Source organism: Desmodus rotundus, chromosome 3 (assembly GCF_022682495.2).
Source record: "Desmodus rotundus isolate HL8 chromosome 3, HLdesRot8A.1, whole genome shotgun sequence".
NCBI lineage: Eukaryota > Metazoa > Chordata > Mammalia > Chiroptera > Phyllostomidae > Desmodus > Desmodus rotundus.
Window position 1 is genome coordinate 160,225,331 of NC_071389.1, and position 21,309 is coordinate 160,246,639.

The following is a 21,309-nucleotide window of genomic DNA, read 5'->3' on the forward strand; positions in this document are numbered from 1 at the left end:
TACAGAGTATCGTCAATGCCAGGCAGAGGATTTTAGAGTTAATTCAAGGAATAGAGTCATACGGGATGGTGAACGGGGAGAGGTCCAATGAGCAGCGCACTTGAGGAGGACTGGGCTGACATTGGTGAATAGGATGGACTGCAGAGACCAGGGAGTGACTGGCTTGAGGAGACCAAGAAATAGCATGATGTTCTAGAAAGGGAGGAGGCAGTGGTCATGAAGGAGGAGCATGTTATGAAGGAGGAGTGTCTGGAAATATAAGCCCACATATAGGGTCTCCATGATTAAGATTTTAATCTGACATAATAGAGAAAATGGTGGTGTCACTAATCGACATTTCAATGAACCAACTCCAAACTGACTGTGGATACCATCTTATCTTAAATGTTCAAGTAATAAAAATATTTTCACACTTCATCTAGATCAGTTTTCAATTCCATAAATTTTCCAACAGAATGAAACTCATGAAGGTGATTGTTTAAATGGATGATTTTATTGCCCCAGTAGTAAGTGGTATAAAATTGTTTTAGATATTTCATTAATAATTCTAAATGTGACTAGCAAGTGGAAGAAAAGAGCCTGGTGAAATATAAAGCATTTAGTGAATTAAAAAATGCTGAATTCTACAGTTTCGTACTTGACACACTATTTTGTCTTCCTCTGGTATCCATCACAATGTAAGGATAATATATATAGGCTCCTTATGAGTTATGTTTCATATACTTCTTCCAAATATATTCCTTCCACCACTGATTTTCAAACTCACTGACACGTTCCTTCCCTGAGTACCCAGAGATTGTCAGTCAGAACTGGCTACCCGGGGAGGTGCTCAGTAGCCTGCCCATTGTAGTGTTTCACAAAATTGCTGAGTGATCCCTTGATGAAAAGATTACAAAAGGGTGCAGGGTGGATTAGAGAACATGTCAAATTCACGTGATATATAAGATTCTATGATTTTATTAAATGAAAACCACGAAGGTGAATTTTCATGGAGACCATTTAAATTCTAGTTCCTTACTTATCTCTCCCTACCTCCCTGCCCCACCACTGTGGCCCTTCCCTTCAAAATGTTTAAATAAAACAAATATGGGACTAGAATTAGAACCCGTGTCCTAAAGAACAAATACCTGTTATAAAAGGAAATCTGTTGGAACTGCATGGTGGTCCCAAGTTCCTTTCCAATCCCCTTGTACACAGAGGAGGACAGGTAGTGCACTACCCAGAAGCTGGTCCCAGCAGACAGCACGGGGATTCTGCATTTATTCGTTCATCGAGCACTGAGCACCATTGTCAAACAGCTGATGTGATGCAGTGATGAACAAGGCAGATGGCCTCTGCCCTCACAGCCTACAAAGGAGCCAAGAAGCTCTACACCTGCACGCCAGGAAGCCTTGGCTTCACATATCATGAAGCAGCTCGAGGAGATATTGCTGAAATCTCATCAATGTTTATCTTCCTGTTATTTTTTTGAATGAATATCTCCTTGATTCATAATTCTTTTCTCCTTCACTACATAAGAAAGAGATTATATGCTTAAATTCTCATAAATATTCTGCACATTTTTTTTTTGCAAAAGGACACTTCTCAGCATAGCACAAGGGTTTACTTATGCTTTGCGTAAGTATAGCCAAGAAGAAGTTAATTAACATGCTAAATACTCTTTCTTATTTATAGACACTGGCCCATGTTTGGTTTTCAGTTAACATGTACTCTGCACTCTGACATATATTTGTGCTCTTTTTTTTTTACCTTTGATACCTCTTCAAGCAAACTGCTAAATTCCTCTTCATTTAGATGACAATGCACACATAAGGGGAACTCTAAGTATGCTTAATTTAGGCTGTTGAATATGCTTTCTTCAACTTGATTTTCAGGAGAGCAGTAAAAATGATTTCAAGTAGCATTTTAAAGTGATGAAAATCTACCGGCTCAGAAATATTGCTTAAATTATTTGCTCGCCTTGGTTAACGTGATGTTTCATACTATCAAAATGTTACACTGATTAGTTCTCTGACTCACCTCTGTCAGCGCTGACTTGAGAGTTAATGGCAAATACTGCAAAAAATTCAACATCTTGCACCCAGGCAGTGGCAAACATATCTTTATTAGGAGTTGGGCCAAAGAGTGCTATATTTTTTTGAAGCTTTTCCCTTTAAATTATTTCTGGTAGAGGTTGGATTGGAGATCTGCCTCTGACTTGCTAAGGGCTATCTATGATTTATTTCAACCTTTAGCTGGCTCTAGAAAAAAAACGAACAAAGTAGAAAATAAAGAAGAGAAGACACTTAATCCTCAGTGGTATTTTGATGGTGTGGAACATCCTGACTCTTAGGAAGAGTGCATGGTTTAAATTTAAGAATATTTTTATTTTTTCTCTCAAAAATAAAATTAAAATCATCTATCATTTTTAATTAGAGAACAAGTGGCATTATTTTTTAAAGAGAACAAAGTTCAAGCTGTGAGTCTTTTAATTGCAGGCTGGTCCTCTGAGAATTTTCTGAAGCACAGTGGGAAAATTTGAAACCCCGTCAAATAAATTCCTTAGGTAAAGTGACGACAGGCTATGGAGAGATATGGGTGTCATTAAGATCTTACAGAGATCCCTAACATAGCACAGTCACCATAACATCGACACGTCGACTATACTAATATCTCCAAAGAGGCATTTGCTGTCCGCCATGGCTCTGAAGGGAGCTGTTACAGTCTATCAGAGCAATAACATGCATGTTAAAAAGTCCCCGACTATGTATTTACAAGATAGTCAGATCTGTTTTTGTCTATTGGGTCAATAATCCATTTACTGAAAGTCCCTAAATATATATTTACAAGATACATCAGTTTTGGTTCACTGAGTCAATAACAGTAAGTAGGCCTTTAAAAAAGGACCTAGATAGTTGCGTAGTTTGCATCTTAGCAAGTTCAGAACCGTCAGAACCACAGTTCTGTACAGTTTTTGTCTTTTAATGAGTAGATGGACTATGCTGGTCTCAGTGGATGTCAGAAGCTGTGTGTCTGGCCTGTGATATTTTGTTTTTACAAAGTCAGATGAAAAAAACACTCCATAGCATAAAGTATATTGAAAATCTGAGGCAAGTAATGGAACCAAAGACATTTAGGCAGATCTGAGGGCCAGGATGGGTGGTGTTCTTCGGACGGTCTTGGCACTTGCTCCATCGCCATCTGGGTCCAACCCGTGATTCCCTTGCACCTGACTGCTCTGCTGTGGCCTTTGCTTCCTCGTGGTCAGTCTCATTCCAGCAGCCAGAGGGATCTGCTAGGGCTTCACACCATGGCCCTAGTCTTGCTTCTCCAGCAAACTCGCATCTCATAGGAAAAGCCAAAGGCTCCTCAAGATGTGGCCCTACTCACTCTGACTTCCCCGCCGACCAGGCATGCTCCTGCTTCACATCCTTTGTGCTCCCCTTCCCTCCATCTGGAAAGCATCTCCCTCAGAAATCCATACGGCCAGCTCTCTTAATTCCTTTAGAACTCATACAAGAGGCCTTCTCTGACCACCTGAATAAAATAGCAACTCCCCATCCCAACACCATGCATTTCTTCCTTTGTTACCCATGCTTGTTCTCCGTTAGCCCTTGTCACCATCTAATGTACTGTGTTGTTACTTATTTGTTTATTGTACAACACCTACCCTAAAGGTTAAGCTCCACTAGGGCAGAGGCTTCATCAATCCGAAACTTAGATAAGAACCTGCATCTTTAAGTGCTCACTAAATATTCACGGTACAAATGAATGACAGCAGATGGAAAGGAGTCTTTTTTTCTACTTTCCCAACTGCCTGCTGATATGTATGTACTCATGCTTAGGTTGAGGAGGAATGTGAGCGTCTCTTTTTGAGATGAAGTCCTCTCTCTTTGGCCTTAGGCCTCAGTTTCCTGTAATATTCTTTATGTGGCAAAAACCCTGTCATTCCCGAAGGTGGTCGGTCATCCACCACATCCCCAGAGCTGCTGGGTTAGGACAGAGCTCCTGGAGGAGCTGGGGTTATCTTAGCTGGTCACAGAAACACAGTCCGTTTCCAAGTGCACTAGTGCGTAAAGATGGGACTAGCACTTCTGCATCCCCCCCATTCAGTGTGGTGGCCACCATCAGCTCTGGTGATAGCAGCGGACTGCCTAGATTTCACAGTCTAATCTGATGCAGCCACGAGGGGTGGGTTGTGCGCTTCTGCCACACTGGGGAGTATTGGGGAGAATCATTCCTCTCCTCCACTCTTGGTAAATTATCTTGGGGTATTCCCCCACATCCCCACCCCCACCACGAACCATGCATGATGTTCTCAAATACATCCTCTTTCATGCTTGAAGCCTGTCAAAATAACTTCTCATTTAAATTTCACAGGAACATTCTTGATTTCAATCAGTCAGAAAGGTGACTTTGGCAAGAGAATCACAGCTGACAGCAAATTAATGACTAAAAGGCTGTGATTAGTTGGGATTACAGGCTACAGAGGACTTGTCTGGGCATGACCACTGTCCTCCCACTGATGCTGGCAGCTGTCAGTCAAACAGAGGCCGTGGCCCTCTGCAAATGAAGAGGAGTCTGGCTGTGATGTAATATTCAATTATATGCTAATTAATTGGGAGGATTTTTTCCTGTTATCCTGCTTGGCCTAAGCAAGTCTCTTTCTCAAGCCTTCCCCTAGCACACAGGTTTATTTTAATAAAACTTTAAGGCACAAGCTAACTGAAAAGCTTGAGGTAATTTCATATCCCAAACCCAAACTGTTTATTAACCGAAAGAAAAACATTGCTTAATCTTGAATTTTTGGAATAAGTAACTCAGTTTTGTAATTTTCTTTGTATGAGTAGACAAATCTTAATGGAGATTCCAGTGTATACCAGGACTCAAGTGGATTTATACAATAAAACTTTTCAATCAACTTATCAGAGGGGGATAAAAATTACTATGAACAATAACAATGAAAAAACTGTCTACCCACATACCGAGTATCATTGTACATACTTCCAAAGTCTGGCTGAAAAGCACACTGACTTCTGTAATCCCTAGAAATGACTTTTGCAGGGGGAAGATTGCAAATAAACGCCTGTTTGCTTTGGGTGAGCTTCACTGAAGCGGCCTTATTTGATTTTAGATCCTCCTAAGGGAAGAGATTTCAGGATTTCCTGGTTGTAAAATGGAAAAGAACATTTTGCTGAACTTGTATGACATCATCTAAAGCATTAAAAGGGCAGATAATCGTGGGTTCTCTGCCTGTTTACCAAAGCTTCTTTACCTCCTTAATCCATTTTATTTTCAAATGTCAGAGTAGTCTGAAGCCTTTCCTAGATTTACAGACTGCAGAAGCAGAGGAAATATTAGGATAAGTCCTTTAACTTTTGTGGAAGCTCTTAGACAATTAACAGACCGGCTTTCGGAACTATTACATATCATCGTACAGACACTCAAACCTACACCTTGTGAAGGCTGCACGTGGGTCAGCCACAAAGGGCTTGAAGGCATCTCTCTTTCTTGAGAGACAGTGAAACTGTTCTTCTGAGTCCACAAAATAAAGAGAATATTTAATTTGTGAAGGGGAATGTGACATATAATAAAATTTAGTTTATCAATTAAAATTAAAATACTATGCAGTGAATCAAAATAGTAAGCACCATCTCAGTTTTAAACACAATTTCTTCTCCAAATACTACTTGGAAATACTCTTATATTATGGAAAGAAGAAAAAATGTAGCTGCCGTAATATCATTTATAAAGATCAGCAGTAAATGTTAGCAAATTGTTTTCAAGCTTATATTAGAAAAATGTTTCCCCATATACTTAAAATACTGGAGTCAAATAGCCAAAACTAAAAATATTTAAAAGGTCTTACTCTAGATATATACTCGACAAAACATTTCTTACTGTAATAAATTAATTTTTCTTTTTTATGCAAAATTTCTCAACCATAACTTCATGAAGAAATGTGAAGTGGTGTGAAAATAATCTTACCTCATATTCAAAGTCCTCTGTTCTGTCTGCATCAGCAGGCAAGCTGGAAAGATACTCATTGTCCTCGTAAAATTCATGCTCCATCGGATGAAGAGAATGGCAGCTATGGGGAATGTAGCAATATGATAGGAATGGATCAGAAGGCTTGTTTTCAAGATTAAAACTGATTTTAGAATTTCACTTTCATTTTTTCTGCTTTGCAGTAAGACCTGTATTGGTCTAGCCTTGAAAAGAAATACAGCCCAGAATAAGTAATTGCTTTTCTTTCTCTACCTACATGAAGTCTATCAATTTGATTTTCTAAAAGAGCTCTGACATAAGGTCCCATGGTCAGAGCCGCATCTGTGAAGGCTGCTGTGAGATCTTTGACAGGCCATGGGACCTCACTGGTACTCTCTGGCCTTGCTACCGTCCCACCAAATGGGACTCGCTCCATGCGTGTGTGTGTGGCATTTGAGATCACAGTCTGCCCAAAGGCGGCTATTTTGTAACAAAGTGCTACCAATTTCATAATACACAGCCCCAGACTGTTTTTTTGACATCGGTTTCAAAGTATATATTTTTCAGAAACATACTCACATTGCCACTGTTCCTTAATACCTCCTTCCTCATTCTCTCGCACAACCCACGTTTTGCCGTTTTAAAAAAAGGGCTTGTGCACAAATATTAAATAGCATTCATGGTGATAACTCTCTAGAAAGCTTTATATATGAGGCTTATATAAGCCACAAGGTTTCGTAGTCTTTTTAGAAAATTCCTGGGTACAGACAGAGCTGATTAAGTAAAGGAAGGAAGGGAGGGGGACCCAGGCTACTGTACATGACTTTTATGTATCCTTTAACTTTGGGAAAATCTTTTAAATAATTGATAGAAGTGCTTTCAAATCATATGCTCTGATAGATAATATATATTACACCGTATAAAGGCTAAGCGTAGTTCAACAGCAAAGGGCACGAGGTCATCTCTATCTCTGAAAGTCAATGAAAAAGCTTAAGTGCCATTAGCCAAGTTCACTGCAGGTGAGAACTCCAAGCCCTGACAGTGGGGACATTATTGAAAAACTGGAGTGAGTCGTATAAATTAGTTTTCTCATCAACAGTTGAAATGAGAGAGAGAACCATCTCGATGCCTTCACACAGTCAGTGTAAATATTCTACCAGCCTCTTCTCACTACCATCAGCTCTGTACAGGGTTGAGCAATGCGGGCCCAAAGAACAAAAGCAGTGCATGCATCGCCTTGCTTGCTGGTCCAACAGGAAAACCCTACTTGCGCAAATCTGGTCTGGCTCTGCAAAGCCCATTTGGGCTGGTAAAATGTCAAATTTTGCTGTTTGGGGCATCTGATGAATTTCCCTTGCCCTTCAGTTTGTAAGAAGGGAGCCTTGCTGGGAAGAACACCTTATTCATTCAATAAACATCGCCTGTCTACCAGATACCAGGCCCTATGCCAAATGCTGGAAATACGTTGGCACACAAAATCCAATTCTTTCCCTATGGATTGGGGAAAGCAGCAGAGTGGGAATTTTTAAATAGTGTGATAATTTAAGGGAAAATACAGAAGCTCTGAGAGCACATGGTAGGGATGGACTTACTGTAGCCCTAGGAAGTTTGCTAGAGGAGGTAGCCTCTATGTTAAGGTCTGTGGGACTTAGGGAGAGCAGCACAGCAGAGTGGGTACAAGAGTGGGCACTTCGACCTCTTTGGCTCAGGGGCCTGGCTCTGTCACTTCTTTGCTATGTGACCTTGGCCAAGTCACTTAACATTGGTGACATGGATATGGTAATAATATAATGAACTCCTCCCAAATGTTATTGTGAGGACTGAGTTAATTAATGTAAAACACTTGGAATATTACCTAAAATATGCTAAGTGAGCCAATAAATGCCAGCTATTATTTTTCCTTCAAGGAAGTATCGATTGAATGGCTACTCTGTGTCAGGCTATGCTAATGAATATTAGACACTTGTGTGTTTGTGTGTCGTTTATCTTACCCTCTAGAGTATGAGCTCTAGGAGACAGTGACTTTATTTTTATTCCCGGGTTTTGCCCAGCACCTATTTTATTCCAGTGCCTGACATAAGGAGCTATTTTATAAGTAATGGATGAATATACAAAGTCATAAGCAAGTCAAACAGTGCCCCTGCCCTTCTGAAATTTGGGGTTTTGAGGAGTGGTATCCAAAATGTAGCTACACATGAGAATTTCCTAGGGAGATTTTTGAAGAATTATGGTGCCTGGGTTTCATTCTACAAAATTCTTACTTAATTGGCCTGAGGGGGGATTTGGGTGATGAACTGTTATTGCTTTTTCGTGTTCCAGGTCTAATGGACACATGTGACCCACTGAAATAGACTTACCGAAGCCACTGAAGAGCAGAGACGTGATCAAATCTGAGTTTTACAAAGTGGAGAGTGCATTAGTAGGCTGTTAAAATGTAGTCTAAAGAGCCTATTGATCTTATCAATCAAACTCTCAATAGTGTTTAAATATTTGTTTAAAAAGTCATAGAACAGAATGTATGGGGCAAAACATATTTCCAAGACTAAACAAGCTGGATCATTTGAATAAAATATCTTTAACTGCCTTTAAATTAGGTCAAAACTGTGAAGAAATATTCCTTTAATAGTTCCCTATACTAATTTTCTGACAGCCAGAACCTTTGGTTACATCTCAATAGATTGGGTAATTGCTTTTGCACTTTAATTAAATTAATTTCCTAGCTTCTCCTTTAAAGAAGTGAAAAGCAAAAGAGAGAAAGAAAGGCAACCCACAGCGGAGAATGCAGTGCCAACATGTCACTTCTGCGTCAGTCTTAATAGGGTTTTTGGCAGCTTTGGTGAGAAAAGCGATTTCCCTGACCAGTGCTCTTGAGACTTTTGATGACTGAGAATCCAACGATGAACTAATCAGAGCCAGAATTTTTCATTGCACCTCAACAAGTCTGATTCCTGAGGTGAAGCACTGTGTGGGTCAGGGAAGGAAGCTAACAGGGACAGCTGAGAACTAATTGGATGTAGACATAGTGGAGATATTTTCCAAACAGAACTGAGCACCTGTCTCCAAAATTGTCAACTTGCTAGTGTGACTGATTCTTTCCAACACCTACTCTAAATGATGAATGAGAACAAACAGGGCTTTGGGAGAAGTGACAGAAAAAAATACCTGTCCGAGAGCAGGAATGGACAGATGTCTGGCACGGGAGGCGTAGGGGGCCTGAGTTTGGCCAGGGCCATGATGTGTTCAAAGGTAATGTCCGTCTGAGTGCTGGCGTTCATGAGCTGCACTTCTGGGGCTGCTCCACAGAGTGGCTTACTGAGAGGCGTTCGCCTTAGAACCTGAACCACAATGGGCTCCTTGGCATTGCGAAAAGCTTCCACTGCCTCTTCATGGGTGGCCTTTGAGAGATCCTTCCCATTGACCTGTGAAGATAAAAGGACATTGCTCATCTCTGAGGAAAGAACAGAGAGGCTGTCATGATAGATTAATAAAAGGTGGGGAGGGGATGTTTAAGCCAGCTCTGATAGGGATTTTGTAAAGGAATATTTAATCGGACATTGGCATTCCTTGAAATCTTCATCAACAGGAGGAAGTGCAGGAGATAAGGAAAACAATTACTTCTGGTTATCTTTAGAAAGTCCACCATCAGAAAAAGTAAAAAAAAAAAAAAGTAAAAAGTAAATCTTCAGATAGGTAGGAATGGTAAGTACATACTTTTATTTTTAATGATTTATCAATCCCTTGGTGGGATTTTCAATATTTAATCAAAGCCTTCCTGGCCTAGAGCCTATTTTTTTGGATATTGTCAAATTTATTTCATACTCATCATCTTTTTATCAAAGATCATGTATTATCCAAGATCATGTGCATCTTATCCTAAATCCTTTCTATTCACTATGTGGTGTGTAGGTCAGCAACATAAGTATCACCTAAGAGATGTTAGAAATGCAGATAACCTGGTCCTACCTCTGACCTCCTGAATCAGAACCGGCATTTAATAAGACCCCAGCTGATTTATATCATCCACTCATGAAAGGGACTTTGCGCTGAAACACCTCTGAGTGAGAATAATACTGTGTCCCTTTGGTTCCAGCCTTACCTGTTTTAATTTATACCAATTGATGACACTCCAAGGCAGCCCTGGACATAGCAGAGAAAGAGGTGTTTGCCTTTTCCCTCCATCACTGCTTCTCAGCAGGGCCAACTATTGGCATTTGGGAGAGAAAAATCATTCTGTTTGTGTGAGACTTGCTCACACCTGCTTATTAAGGGCCAGTGATGTTCCCAGCTTTCGTGGCACCCCAAACATCACACACTTTTCTGAACACCCTCTCAAGGGACAGTACAGGCTGCCCTGAAATAGTTGTCAACTTATTTCCCTAAAACGAGTCCTGATAACACCATCTCTTAATGGGAGTTATATTTTAATGAAGGGCTCTGGAATCCTGAAATAGCTTCACAATTCTCACCCCAAATGAATCAATACTGTTGGCTTTTGCATATAGTAAAAGATTCTTGGGAGCACAATACTGCACTCAAAACCCCTGAAATTATACCATTTCTAGTCAACTAAGACACCCGCCTCTGGGTGAGGCTCTGTTGACAGCTATGCACCAGGAAATCCTTAGAGGTCCCTGGAAAGAAGCAAAGGGAGTCTCTGAGTGGTAATCTTAGAACAATTGCTGACAATCAAATGAACACATCCTCTCTCCCTGAGTAGACAAAGAATATGTGTGCTTAGAGTGAGTGTGGGGCATCTCGGGGTAAATGATACAGTGCCAGGTAGAAATTGTCAGGTCATGTAGAGACAGGCTTAATGACCTAGAGGAGCTAATTTACTCAATGGGCCCTGAAAGAGTTAATGTGCCTTCAAAAATAGAGCAATTAAGTTTCCTCACCAGCAAAACATATCCCAGTACAGTCTTTGGATCACTAGTAAGAAAATTCAGTTGGAGATCTGAGCGGGTACCTGCTAGTGTGCCCACACTCACCAATCTGTGTACATTCACTCTCTGATTCTTTTCTCCATGGACTAAGCTTGAAACGAATCACCAAATTTTCACTGGCACAACCTTGGAACGTCTTGGTGACTCTGGGCACACGGGAGTACATAAACATAGGACACAGTCATCCATTCCTTGAGCTATTGTCAATGACAAGCACTGTGGGCTGAGGCCACTATGGTCTTCCCCGAGGACTCACAGGCAGCTGACGACAAGAGAAGTTTCAGATGGAAAAGTACAACCTAAAAGCTGGCCTCTCCTATTTAGTGTTGTCATTCTCTATGTTTTGTGTTGTAGTCGGTATTTATAAACTCCAGGGTTGTGGAAACCTATCTGTGGTAGGGAAGGTTGCTTTGTCAGTGGGACAGAAAAATTGTCCTTTTGTCCCTAGGCTTCCCAGTTCACAGTGTCCCTTCTATTTAGGGAATATTGACTCCGGCAAAATATCATACCCTTTCTGATCTGAAGAGAACTCCTGGTCACTTCATCAACTATTTAAAAACTACTGAAACCACGCCAACAGGCTGTCTTTTCCGATAAGCTTCGCATTGAGAGTAACCCCTAACAGTGGCAGAATGAAAGAAGACAGTATCCTTTAAAAAAAAACTTCAAGCAATATCTGGGGTGAAGGGAAAAATAAATCATGGCTAGAGTTTCTTCCAGTCACACATGAAATCCCACTAATGCATGAATTATATGCCATTAAGTAGTGAACAGACAAAAGCCATTATTCCATTTCTTCTTCAGGGTGGCATGGTACCTCGCTACAAGTTAACCTCGTCTCGGTATTCCTTTATTTCTTATTTGTTTTAGTGATCTTTAAAGCAAGAATAATTTTTAAAAAGCAAGTTCCTTATGGATAATGATCTTTATTTTATGTTCCTACAAGCTAAGTAGAATCATTTTTGCAAAATCCAGAAACGTATACAATTTCGGCAGAAACATAAAAATTACTGAGGTGTTTTAAGCTGTGAGATCATTAGTTCTTATTGTAATGGCCAGTGTGGTACATGCAGACCACATTAGCGTTCACACCGCGGGATCAACAGCTACTGATTCTAAGACCTGTGCATTCACTCATTGACAATCGTGGCATTTATATGCAAATTTTATTTTTGGTTTTAAGGACAATCAAATACCATCTTAAAAAGGGACAGTCCATGTAATCTCAAATATCTTATCGTTTTCCATTGGGGGATGCTCTTTTCTTCCAGTTATCACGTAGCTGACCTCTATTTTCATAAGCTATTTGATATTTCTCAAAGTAAAGAAGTCTGTGACCTTTAAAGGCTCTACCCACTCACGTGATTCCTTAGAAAATGTAAGCACTGATAATACAAAACACTCTTTTTCTTTCTTTCACTTCACTTGAAGCTCATCAACATACTGTTAGCCTATCAAAAGGTTACCATTTTATAAATTATGCCTTTTACAACTGAAAAAAGAAGAGCTGGCAGTGGCATTACTTGGTTCTCATCAGTTACAGCTAGGGAGAAGAATAACATTGGAAGAATATCTAAAGTTTTAATTCTGTAGGAAAATTGTGTAGTAAATTAAAAAGTAAATTAATAGCAAAACTTCATTTTTTTCCAAATGGTGAGATCTTAAAACCATCAACAAGGTATTTGATATTTCATGCCATATATTTCTTTTCCATTATATTCTCTTGCTCCCTCCCTCCTTTGCATCTTCCCTCTTTCTTACTCTCCCCTTACTCCCTTGTCTCAATCTTAAACATGGTTTTGTATGGACGACATATTGCTTTTTTGTGCTTTGTGAAATGAGACAGGAGATGGAGAAACCATCTATCAAAGGTGTATCATTTAGTACAGGTAGTTAAGGGTGTAGATACAAACTCTCCTAGGCACCCAGGAAAAGGATGGAAGCTCTTTTGCTGGAAGAGTCCAGGGGAAGTTAACTTTTAGGAGGAAAAGCTGGATGAAGAGGGTTGGGAGGAAAATTGGTGAGAGGAGAGGAAAGGTAATTTGAAGGTTAAAAAGAAATACCCAGGTATTATGGGGCTTGAGTTTGAGGTTTATATGTAAGAAGGGTTTCAAGAAGGTTGGGAATGTGATTTAAGCACAGCATAGAGAAAAGAGACTTTTTTTTTCTCTAGAAAGAAATGGTTGTTAAATGGAATGGGTGAGAGGTTAGAGTGTCATAACCAACATGAGGAGTATATGAGAGAAGACCCTCCATTACTAAAACATCTGGCATTTTGCTAAGGGTGGCCAAAGCTGATTTGGTTCTAATGCTACCAAACAAAAGTATATAACTGAGAAGACTCGGGTGATGGGTGCTTGTAAGAGGCTGGCAGTCCCCTAGTGGGACAACTGGACTCTGAGATGATGATTAAGCCACCTGACTTGAGATGAATAAGAAACCAGGAGTGTTATGCACAAAGAGGTTGTCAGAATTGGCAACAGCAAAAATGAGGGGAGGAAGTTACCAATGATAGAAACTCTGGGATAGAGGCACGTGGTTGTTCTCAAACCAAAGTACAAGTGGGACTGAAACCAAGCAGAAAGACAGCGCTATCACCACATGGTAAGCTATGCAAATGCTAGGTCACTCCACTGTACACCTAAAACTAATATTGTATACCAGCTATATCTAAATAAAACATATATAAAATAAAAAGTAGCAGTATTAATCATGCCAATGTTGGAGCAGTTATAAGACATGATTAAGACTACATTTATTAAAACACTTGTCATAAACTAACAAACAGATGGTTGGTGAGTTAAAAAAAAAAAGAAACTGATCATGGGAAGCCATTTTCTGTGAAGGTCTTCCTCTCACCCAGGCACTTACCAGCTCAGTTAAGCTGAAAAAATATACACATTTTTGCAGAGATGAAAAAATAAGTATCTTCTAAAAAGTTACTATTTTCCTTTGTATTGATAGGAGAAAAGTGGGCACTTTTCAGCAATCAATGCAAAAGAAGGGTGAATACATTTGTTGTGGCAGATGGACTAATTAATCCATAAGCAACTTTTGAATGTTAGGTAAAGAATATAGCTTTTCTTATGTAAAGCATATCACAGCAATGTTTGATGAAGCTTCTGTTTAATGAACAATCCACCCTTTTGCATAAATTGCAAAATCTGGGCCACTTGTCAACAACCTCCCCAGAGTGACTGGTGGCCTCAGCTTGAATACGAGCTGTTCTACTTGGATTATTCCTCCAAAAGCAGGACATGCAAAATTTTCTTGAGTATCAGAAAACAGGTTTTCTTTTCTTTCTGAAGTGCAAATAAATGCATTAATAACCAAGTCACCCTAGTGAGCTGCCATTTCTAGAGTCAGCTGTTTGGGAATGATGAGGACTTCCAAATCTTTGTGCCTCTAGTGAAAAACAATGCGCCCTTAGGCATCTATGCCTGTCATGGGAGAATACCCGTAAGAACACTCAGTAGAAGGAGTAGAGAACACCAAGGATGAGGTACAATAGATATAGCCCAACTTCAAGTTGTAAATAAGTAGAAAGCACATGAATATTGTTTTTTTAATGATTACAAAATTTATACATTCATTCATTTTCAGCTTTATTGAAGTATAGTTTTTAAAGTGTGTGACTCATGGTGATATGATATATGTATATGTTGTGACAGAAATCCAACTATCTAGTTAATTAACACTTTCATCCCTCATGTATTTACCTTTTTTGGGGGGGGCATTTAAATTCTACTCTCTTAGCAAAGTTCAATGATATAATACAGTGTTATTGGCTATAGTTAGCATGTTTTACATTACATGCTCAGACCCGAGTATAGTTATTCTGATGACCGTTTACAAGCTCACCCACCCTTACACATAACTGTGGAATTAATTGTGATTAAAGTCCCTGTGAACACTGGTCAAATGTCCCACAATATTTGATAAGTAGGGAGGTATTGTGCAAACATGGCATAGTAATATTTTACAGAAGGAGAAAATCATTTAAATCTCTACTAAAACATTTGGTACAAAAGGAATAAAAAATGATCTGAACCCTGTATTTATTAAAACACTTGTCACATACAACTTTTAAATCAATTTTAAGGAATTTCAGTATATTTTTCCTAAACATTGATATGTTTGATTCTATGTGAACATCTGCTATATAGATTGAGCATAGCAGAGTGTAAAAAATATTTCAGGTAAAAAATACCTTACAGAATAGGAATTGTGTAAAATTATGTGAAGAACACCTAATTAGAGATTGACTAAAATTAATTTTGATCTTTGAAAATGTTTTTAGTAATCAAAACTATCACTGGTAGGTTAGTGATCATTATGTACGTTTAGAAAGGAAGAACATAAGAAATCTTAGAAAATGTTAGATTGAATTAAACCAAAATTGGTGTAGTCCAGTGTTCTGCTTTTACAGTGCTATTACTAAATATTTGGAATAAATGTGGTAAATATCCCATGTGATATAGCAAGCAGACTTATTCAGAAGTAATCCTGGGGCTCCTTCTGGCTTGTCTGGACAGGGAGGGACCTGGAGCTTCACTTTCCTGGTATGTGTGGGTTGGGGGTATAGCTTCCCTTGGACTCCAGATTCCCCAGCTGCAGGGCAGCTAGCTTTCCCAGACAAACAGAAATAACTGACTTCTCACCCAGACAGCCTGAACATCTGGTAATCTGTTTCCTTACGGACAGTGTTTCCATTAAGAGAGAGCAACAGCAGCAGAATGGGCTCCCTCCCCAGGAAGAGAGGCCCACGGCATGTGCAACAGTTTCAGGCCCCCACATGACTGTGTTGCTGACTTCTATCTTGTCAATAAAGATTGTTCCTTAACCTGTAACTTGTGACCTTGTGGGATTTGCTCTTATTAACCATGTGACATAATACACATTTGCAACTTAAAGAACTGAATATGTTAAAAATGCTTATATATACAACAGTAATGAATTGAAGACTCCCAGTAACCCAATGAGATATTTAGACAGCTTATTATTCCATTTAGTTAATTGATGGCGACACTGAGGTCACCGCAGTAGGACAGTAAGCTGCTTCCTCATCTTTTTCACAGGACACTTTGATGGTGTAGGATTCCCAAAAGCGAGTAAGACTTATCTGCACCTTTTCTTATTAAGGTGTTATAAACCCATTATTTGTAAGTTTATCAAAACTGCTCTTGAATTAATTTATAATTTTGGTCATAGGAAATCTTGGGGATGCACCTTTCATGATTGCTTTTTTCCCCTATTATCCTTTCTTTTTCTTATTTTTTGTATCCCTTCTTCTGTATTTTTTGTTTCTTTTCTTCTTCCCACTGCCACACTTCTCTTCTAACCTTTCCCATTGGGAATTTAACAAATTTGAGAAGTGTTTATCTATATAAATCATTTCTGTTATTAAGGAACAGGTTATGATATGTTTTGATTCTTATTGAGGGAAATAAAATATACACAACATAGTTTCATTTACCTCCTTGCATATAATATATTTCCTCTCACCTTGTAGCTTCTCCTCTTTGGCACATAAGCTGGTGGCTCTCAGCTTGTCCCCAGGTCTACAGTCCACTCTTCTCCACCCAGCTCTGTGCCCAGGAATGCTGCGCATTGTATGCTGCTCACCAGGCTCCCTGCTTTGTGTCTTTTGTCTGGTTTGGCCAATGGTAAGAGAGCTAGTATTCTGTGCCTCTCCCCCACACCCTCCCACCTGCCTTTCAGGATGCCAGCTCTTACCTGGTTCACACCCCTCTCTCATCAGTCCCTTTTTGGACTAGGAAGGATGTCTCTATCTATTACTATTCCTTATGTTCTTTCTTGTAAGCTCACACCTGAGTTGTTCTGTCATTCAACTGTCTTTAAGACCCCTGAGGGTGCCTTCCATTTCCTTCTGGGGCTCTGCCTGATACAACTAGTCATGAAACTCCTTTGATTTAAACAACAACAAAAATATGAAGGTTACTATCTTTACAAATTAAGTTTACTACAAAAATTAGTTGCATCGAAAATATAATTTCCAGTTTCTCAAATTTAGCAAAAGTCACACATTTTTTAAGGGAGAACTAAAATATAACTTTTATTGAGAACATATAGCAAATTTAAAGTGTTCAGATATTTGATGTGTACAGTTATTTTGTAGAGTATCTCTCAACTTGCCTCTCTCCAGTGTTTCCTCTTGATTAGGTTCAGGTTATGTTTTTTGGCAGGAATGCTCAGAAGTGGTGTTGTGTCCTATGAGAAAACTAGTACTGTAGATTTGCCCATTCCTGGTGATGTTAACCTTTGTGATGAAAGAGAGACAGATAGATAGATAGAGGGAGAGAGGGAGAGAGGGAGAGAGGAAATGGGAGTATGAGAATGAATAAAAGCTTGTGGAATCTAAATAATTGGTATTTGAGAATTCTTTGTAGTATTTCTGCAACTTTTGATAAGTCTGTAATTGTCAAAATAAAATGTTTCATATTATTGTTATGTTTGTTATTAATTAAGGACAGATTTGTGTTGTAATCATTTGAATTAATAATGATAAGGGATTGACAGACACAGAGCTTCCTCAGAGTGTGTTTCTATATTTGCATACCCCTAGAGGACCAAATTTCTATTCTGCACTGATGTCTTTTTTCGCATGTGTGGGAGCCCCCCCCCACATCCCTACAGTAAAAAACACAGAGATTGGTATCACCAACTTTATCGTTGTCATAACAATTCATCTTCTGAATATCACCTGATATCCTGTTCTCCTCCAAGCTGAGCTATTTAAAAAGATAGATAGCTGCCTTCTGGCTAATTGTGGGAGTCCTTTCATTACTATAAAAAGACTTTTTATATCTCAAGTGACTCTATAAGCAGTGAATAATGACTTGAAGTCTTTGGAGAGTCCACTGATGAAATGGTAAGATAACAACTACTTACTGACCTTTTACTTCCTAAGATAATACTAAGCTGATGTAACTGATTATTAATAAACGTATTCATTGAGTTTTGACATATCAGATCCAAGTATGCTAAACTTAATGGTAAATTCTCAGGGAGACAAAATTTTCTGCACCAAGCCTAAGGGTGCAAAGACATAAGGCATATATAGGGCAAACACTGTTAAAAAAAAATGCAAATTGTTTCACTGGGAAGAAACTTCATTGTAATTAAGCAGCCCAGATTTTCTTTAAAAAATTACCATAAACAGCGTTAGTAACTGAGGACTTGGACTGAGCTATTCATCTTTCACATCCACTGAACAAAAAGAAATGTGCTCTTAGCCCCTGGACAAGATCTCACGGACCCATTTTTGTTACGAAAGCCTGTGTGAATGTCAAGAACACCCCCTAGAGTCCTAGCCACACTAGCATAGTGCCAAAGGAGTGCTACAATAACTACCCGCTCACAGGAAGAATAAAAGTGCTCCACGTAGTTACGAGCAAGAGACTGAGAGATGGTGAATTATTTGTAACTGGGCGTCTGTCCTAACAGCATCCCGGATGCTGAGGACATCTTCACCAGAGCTTGGCTGTGCCCCATCTGTAAGTGATCTCATGCTTCACTATGTAAATTCTGTGCAAAAGACAGTAAGTGATAGGAAACTGTTTTGTTCGCTGCTGCAGTTTAAGGGCCCCAAAAATGTATGACACATACTTGACAACATGTTTCTTTATCAAGATCCACATTAAAATAAATGCAACTGGACTTTTCATTACAGTTACCAGTGTTTACATGTCAACTGTGTTCCTTTCGCTGCCCAGCTCCGTTCGGTAACCCAGTTGCCCATATCATTCCTTTTACTTAAAAAAATTGTATAAGTGATTTGAGTGGCAAGCAAAGGCATCAAGTGCTCCGCTTGTAAGTCCCCACCATCATTCAATACTTTAGTATAAAAGAACACGAATGTGGGAATCATCTAGAACTAGGGTCTCAACACAGTTTTCAGTATTAGCTGTGTGACTGTAAGTAAGTTATTTAAACACTCTAAACCCTTCAAGTAAGTTATTTAAACCTTTCATTGGGAAAAAACGATCACACCCATTCACAGAGTTGTGGGTCATGTCACATAAATAGCACAACTAAGGCAGCTAACAGAGTGCTGTGATGATTTCATCCATGTTTGCTTCCTTCCTTCCCCTCCTTTCCTGAGGAACTCTTAGAGACTGAAATTAGACAATTCTCTGCGGATACGAGTAAATACCTGTTCTTACAGTGCTGGTAGTGGCAAGGAACAGTACCAGCCAGCGCTGAGTGAGCTTCCACAAAACGCCAGAAGCTGAGCAAAGCCTTGACTTGTATTACCGCAGTCACACTCAGGAACAATCGTGTGAGGGGAGGATTTTATCCTCATTTGAAAGGAGGAGGCTGAGGACCAGAAGGTGAGGTAGGCTGGGCAAGGAAAGGCGCCTGCTCTCAGGGCCCTCTAGGCCCTAGGGGTGTCCAACCTTCTGGCATCTCTGGGCCACACTGGAAAGAGAGTTGTTTTGGGCCACACATTAAATACAATATGATATGGTATCACAAAAAAACATCTCATAGTGTTTTAAGTAAATTTATGATTTCCTGTTGGGCTGCATTCATAGCCATCCTGAGCCTCGTGCAGCCTCCAGGCCACTGGTTGGACACCCCTGTGAAAAAAACAACATATGCATCTATAATTGTAAGCAAACTTGCAAACAGCTTAAGTAAAGGTACTGACAGAGTTCTGTGGAAGCATAAAGGCAATATTGCCTGGGAATATTGCTATTTGAATCCAAGATATGACATTTCAGATGGGTCTAAAAAGATGAAGAGTTTCATAAGGGGTAGAGATGGGAGAAAGGAAAGGAATCCCAAGTAAAGTCTTGAAAGAGCAAGTCTCCTGAGAACCAGTGAGGGATCAGTGTGACAGAGGACGGAGGGGTCTGGCCAAGGGTTGGGAGAAGAGGCTGGAAAGGAGGCTTTGATACAGCTTCCAATGTTCTCAGTGGGCCATGGTATGGTATTTGTTTTAAATAACAGCTTTCATCTGAAAAAGAGCATGACTTCATTTGTGTTTTGGGAAGATAACTCTGAAGGCTGTAGTGAGAAGTGGTTGATCGAAGCAGGAAAACCATTTAGGAAGTTTCTAGGGCAAAAAATGGTCAGGGCCTGGATTGAAACAGAGACAGCATGTGGGTCCAGTCGGAGGGGGATGGAGAGGGGTGTAAGTGGTGTTTTGATGCTCTCATTCACGTGTATCCCAATGGGATCCATCAGATTGGCATATTTTCTACAACAGCCTCACCTCAGTTCCATTTCAACTAATTCAATACATACTGTGCAGAAGTACAAGCTGTAGCAGTTGAAGTTTAAGTATAAAGTCTAAAGACATAAAGGCATTCTAAGTATATGTTGCCCATCCCCTGTAGACTTCTATTTTCAGTGATGATCTTAGAAATCAAAAACTATTACTTCTCTCAATGTTCAGAAACTCTGCCTTTCTTGTTACCACCTACCTAACCAAGGAGTGTTTGTCTCACCATAAATACACACGCACACTCTCCCTGTTTTTCTCTCCTTTTTCTCCCTCTCTCTTTTTCTCTTTCTCACACACACACAAAAGACACACTCACATATGTACAAACACTTTTATACTTTCTATGGTCTTCCACCTGAGTCATTTATGGCTTTGTGTGGTATATAAATTTAAAAAGGCATTTAACCCAAGTGAATATGTAGTTTTAGAACATAAGGATTAACACAAGAAAATAGAACTTGCATAATATTGAACTCTCTCTTTTTTTTTTCAATGTAGCAGTTTTTAAAAAATTTTTATTGTTATTTAATTACAGTTGTCTGCATTTTCTCTCCATCCCCCCCACCCCATCCGACCCCACCTCCCTCCCCTGCCTCCACCCTCCCCCTTGATTTTGTCCATGCATCCTTTATAGTAGTTCCTGAAATCCCCTCTCCCCAATACCCCCTCCCCACTCCCCTCTGGCTATTGTTAGATTGTTCTTAACTTCAATGTCTCTGGTTATATTTTGTTTGCTTTTTTCTTTTGTTGATTATTGAACTCTCTCTTTCAATACTAGTATCTCTATCCTGGTGCCTTGAAGATAAATGGTATTTCGTACCAGTTTGAAAGAACAGAACAGTCATCACACCCTAGGAGACACGGAGGGTTAAATCACTTTAACAATTGATTCTGCCTCTTGAATCCATTCTGACACTTGTTGAGCTCCTTGGATGACATGAAACTGTGGTAAAAAGGCCAAGTGCTGAGTTATTCACAAGCTTTTACACCTGCAGTGAAACCCACCTGAATTTGTGCCCAGAACCTTCCTAACACCATCCTTCCAACTTCCTCAAATTCACGGGTTTTGAAAATTTTTTTTGTTCTATATTTATAAAAATATAGATTACTACCTAACTGAGAAGATAGTTAATGCATTTAAAATAG

At 39.5% G+C, this 21,309-nt stretch overlaps 1 protein-coding gene across 2 annotated transcripts in view; it reads right to left on the reverse strand.

The window, feature by feature from the left end:
• Positions 1-21,309, reverse strand: part of PDZRN4 (PDZ domain containing ring finger 4) — a 315,710-nt gene that overhangs the window by 42,714 nt on the left and 251,687 nt on the right. For both annotated transcript variants that reach the window (XM_045184393.2, XM_053921658.1), the window contains 2 exons: positions 9,130-9,386; positions 5,968-6,070 (listed from right to left, as the gene is read on the reverse strand). In XM_045184393.2, coding sequence (XP_045040328.2) covers positions 5,968-6,070; positions 9,130-9,386 — 360 coding nt within the window. The remainder of the gene's footprint in view (positions 1-5,967; positions 6,071-9,129; positions 9,387-21,309) is intronic.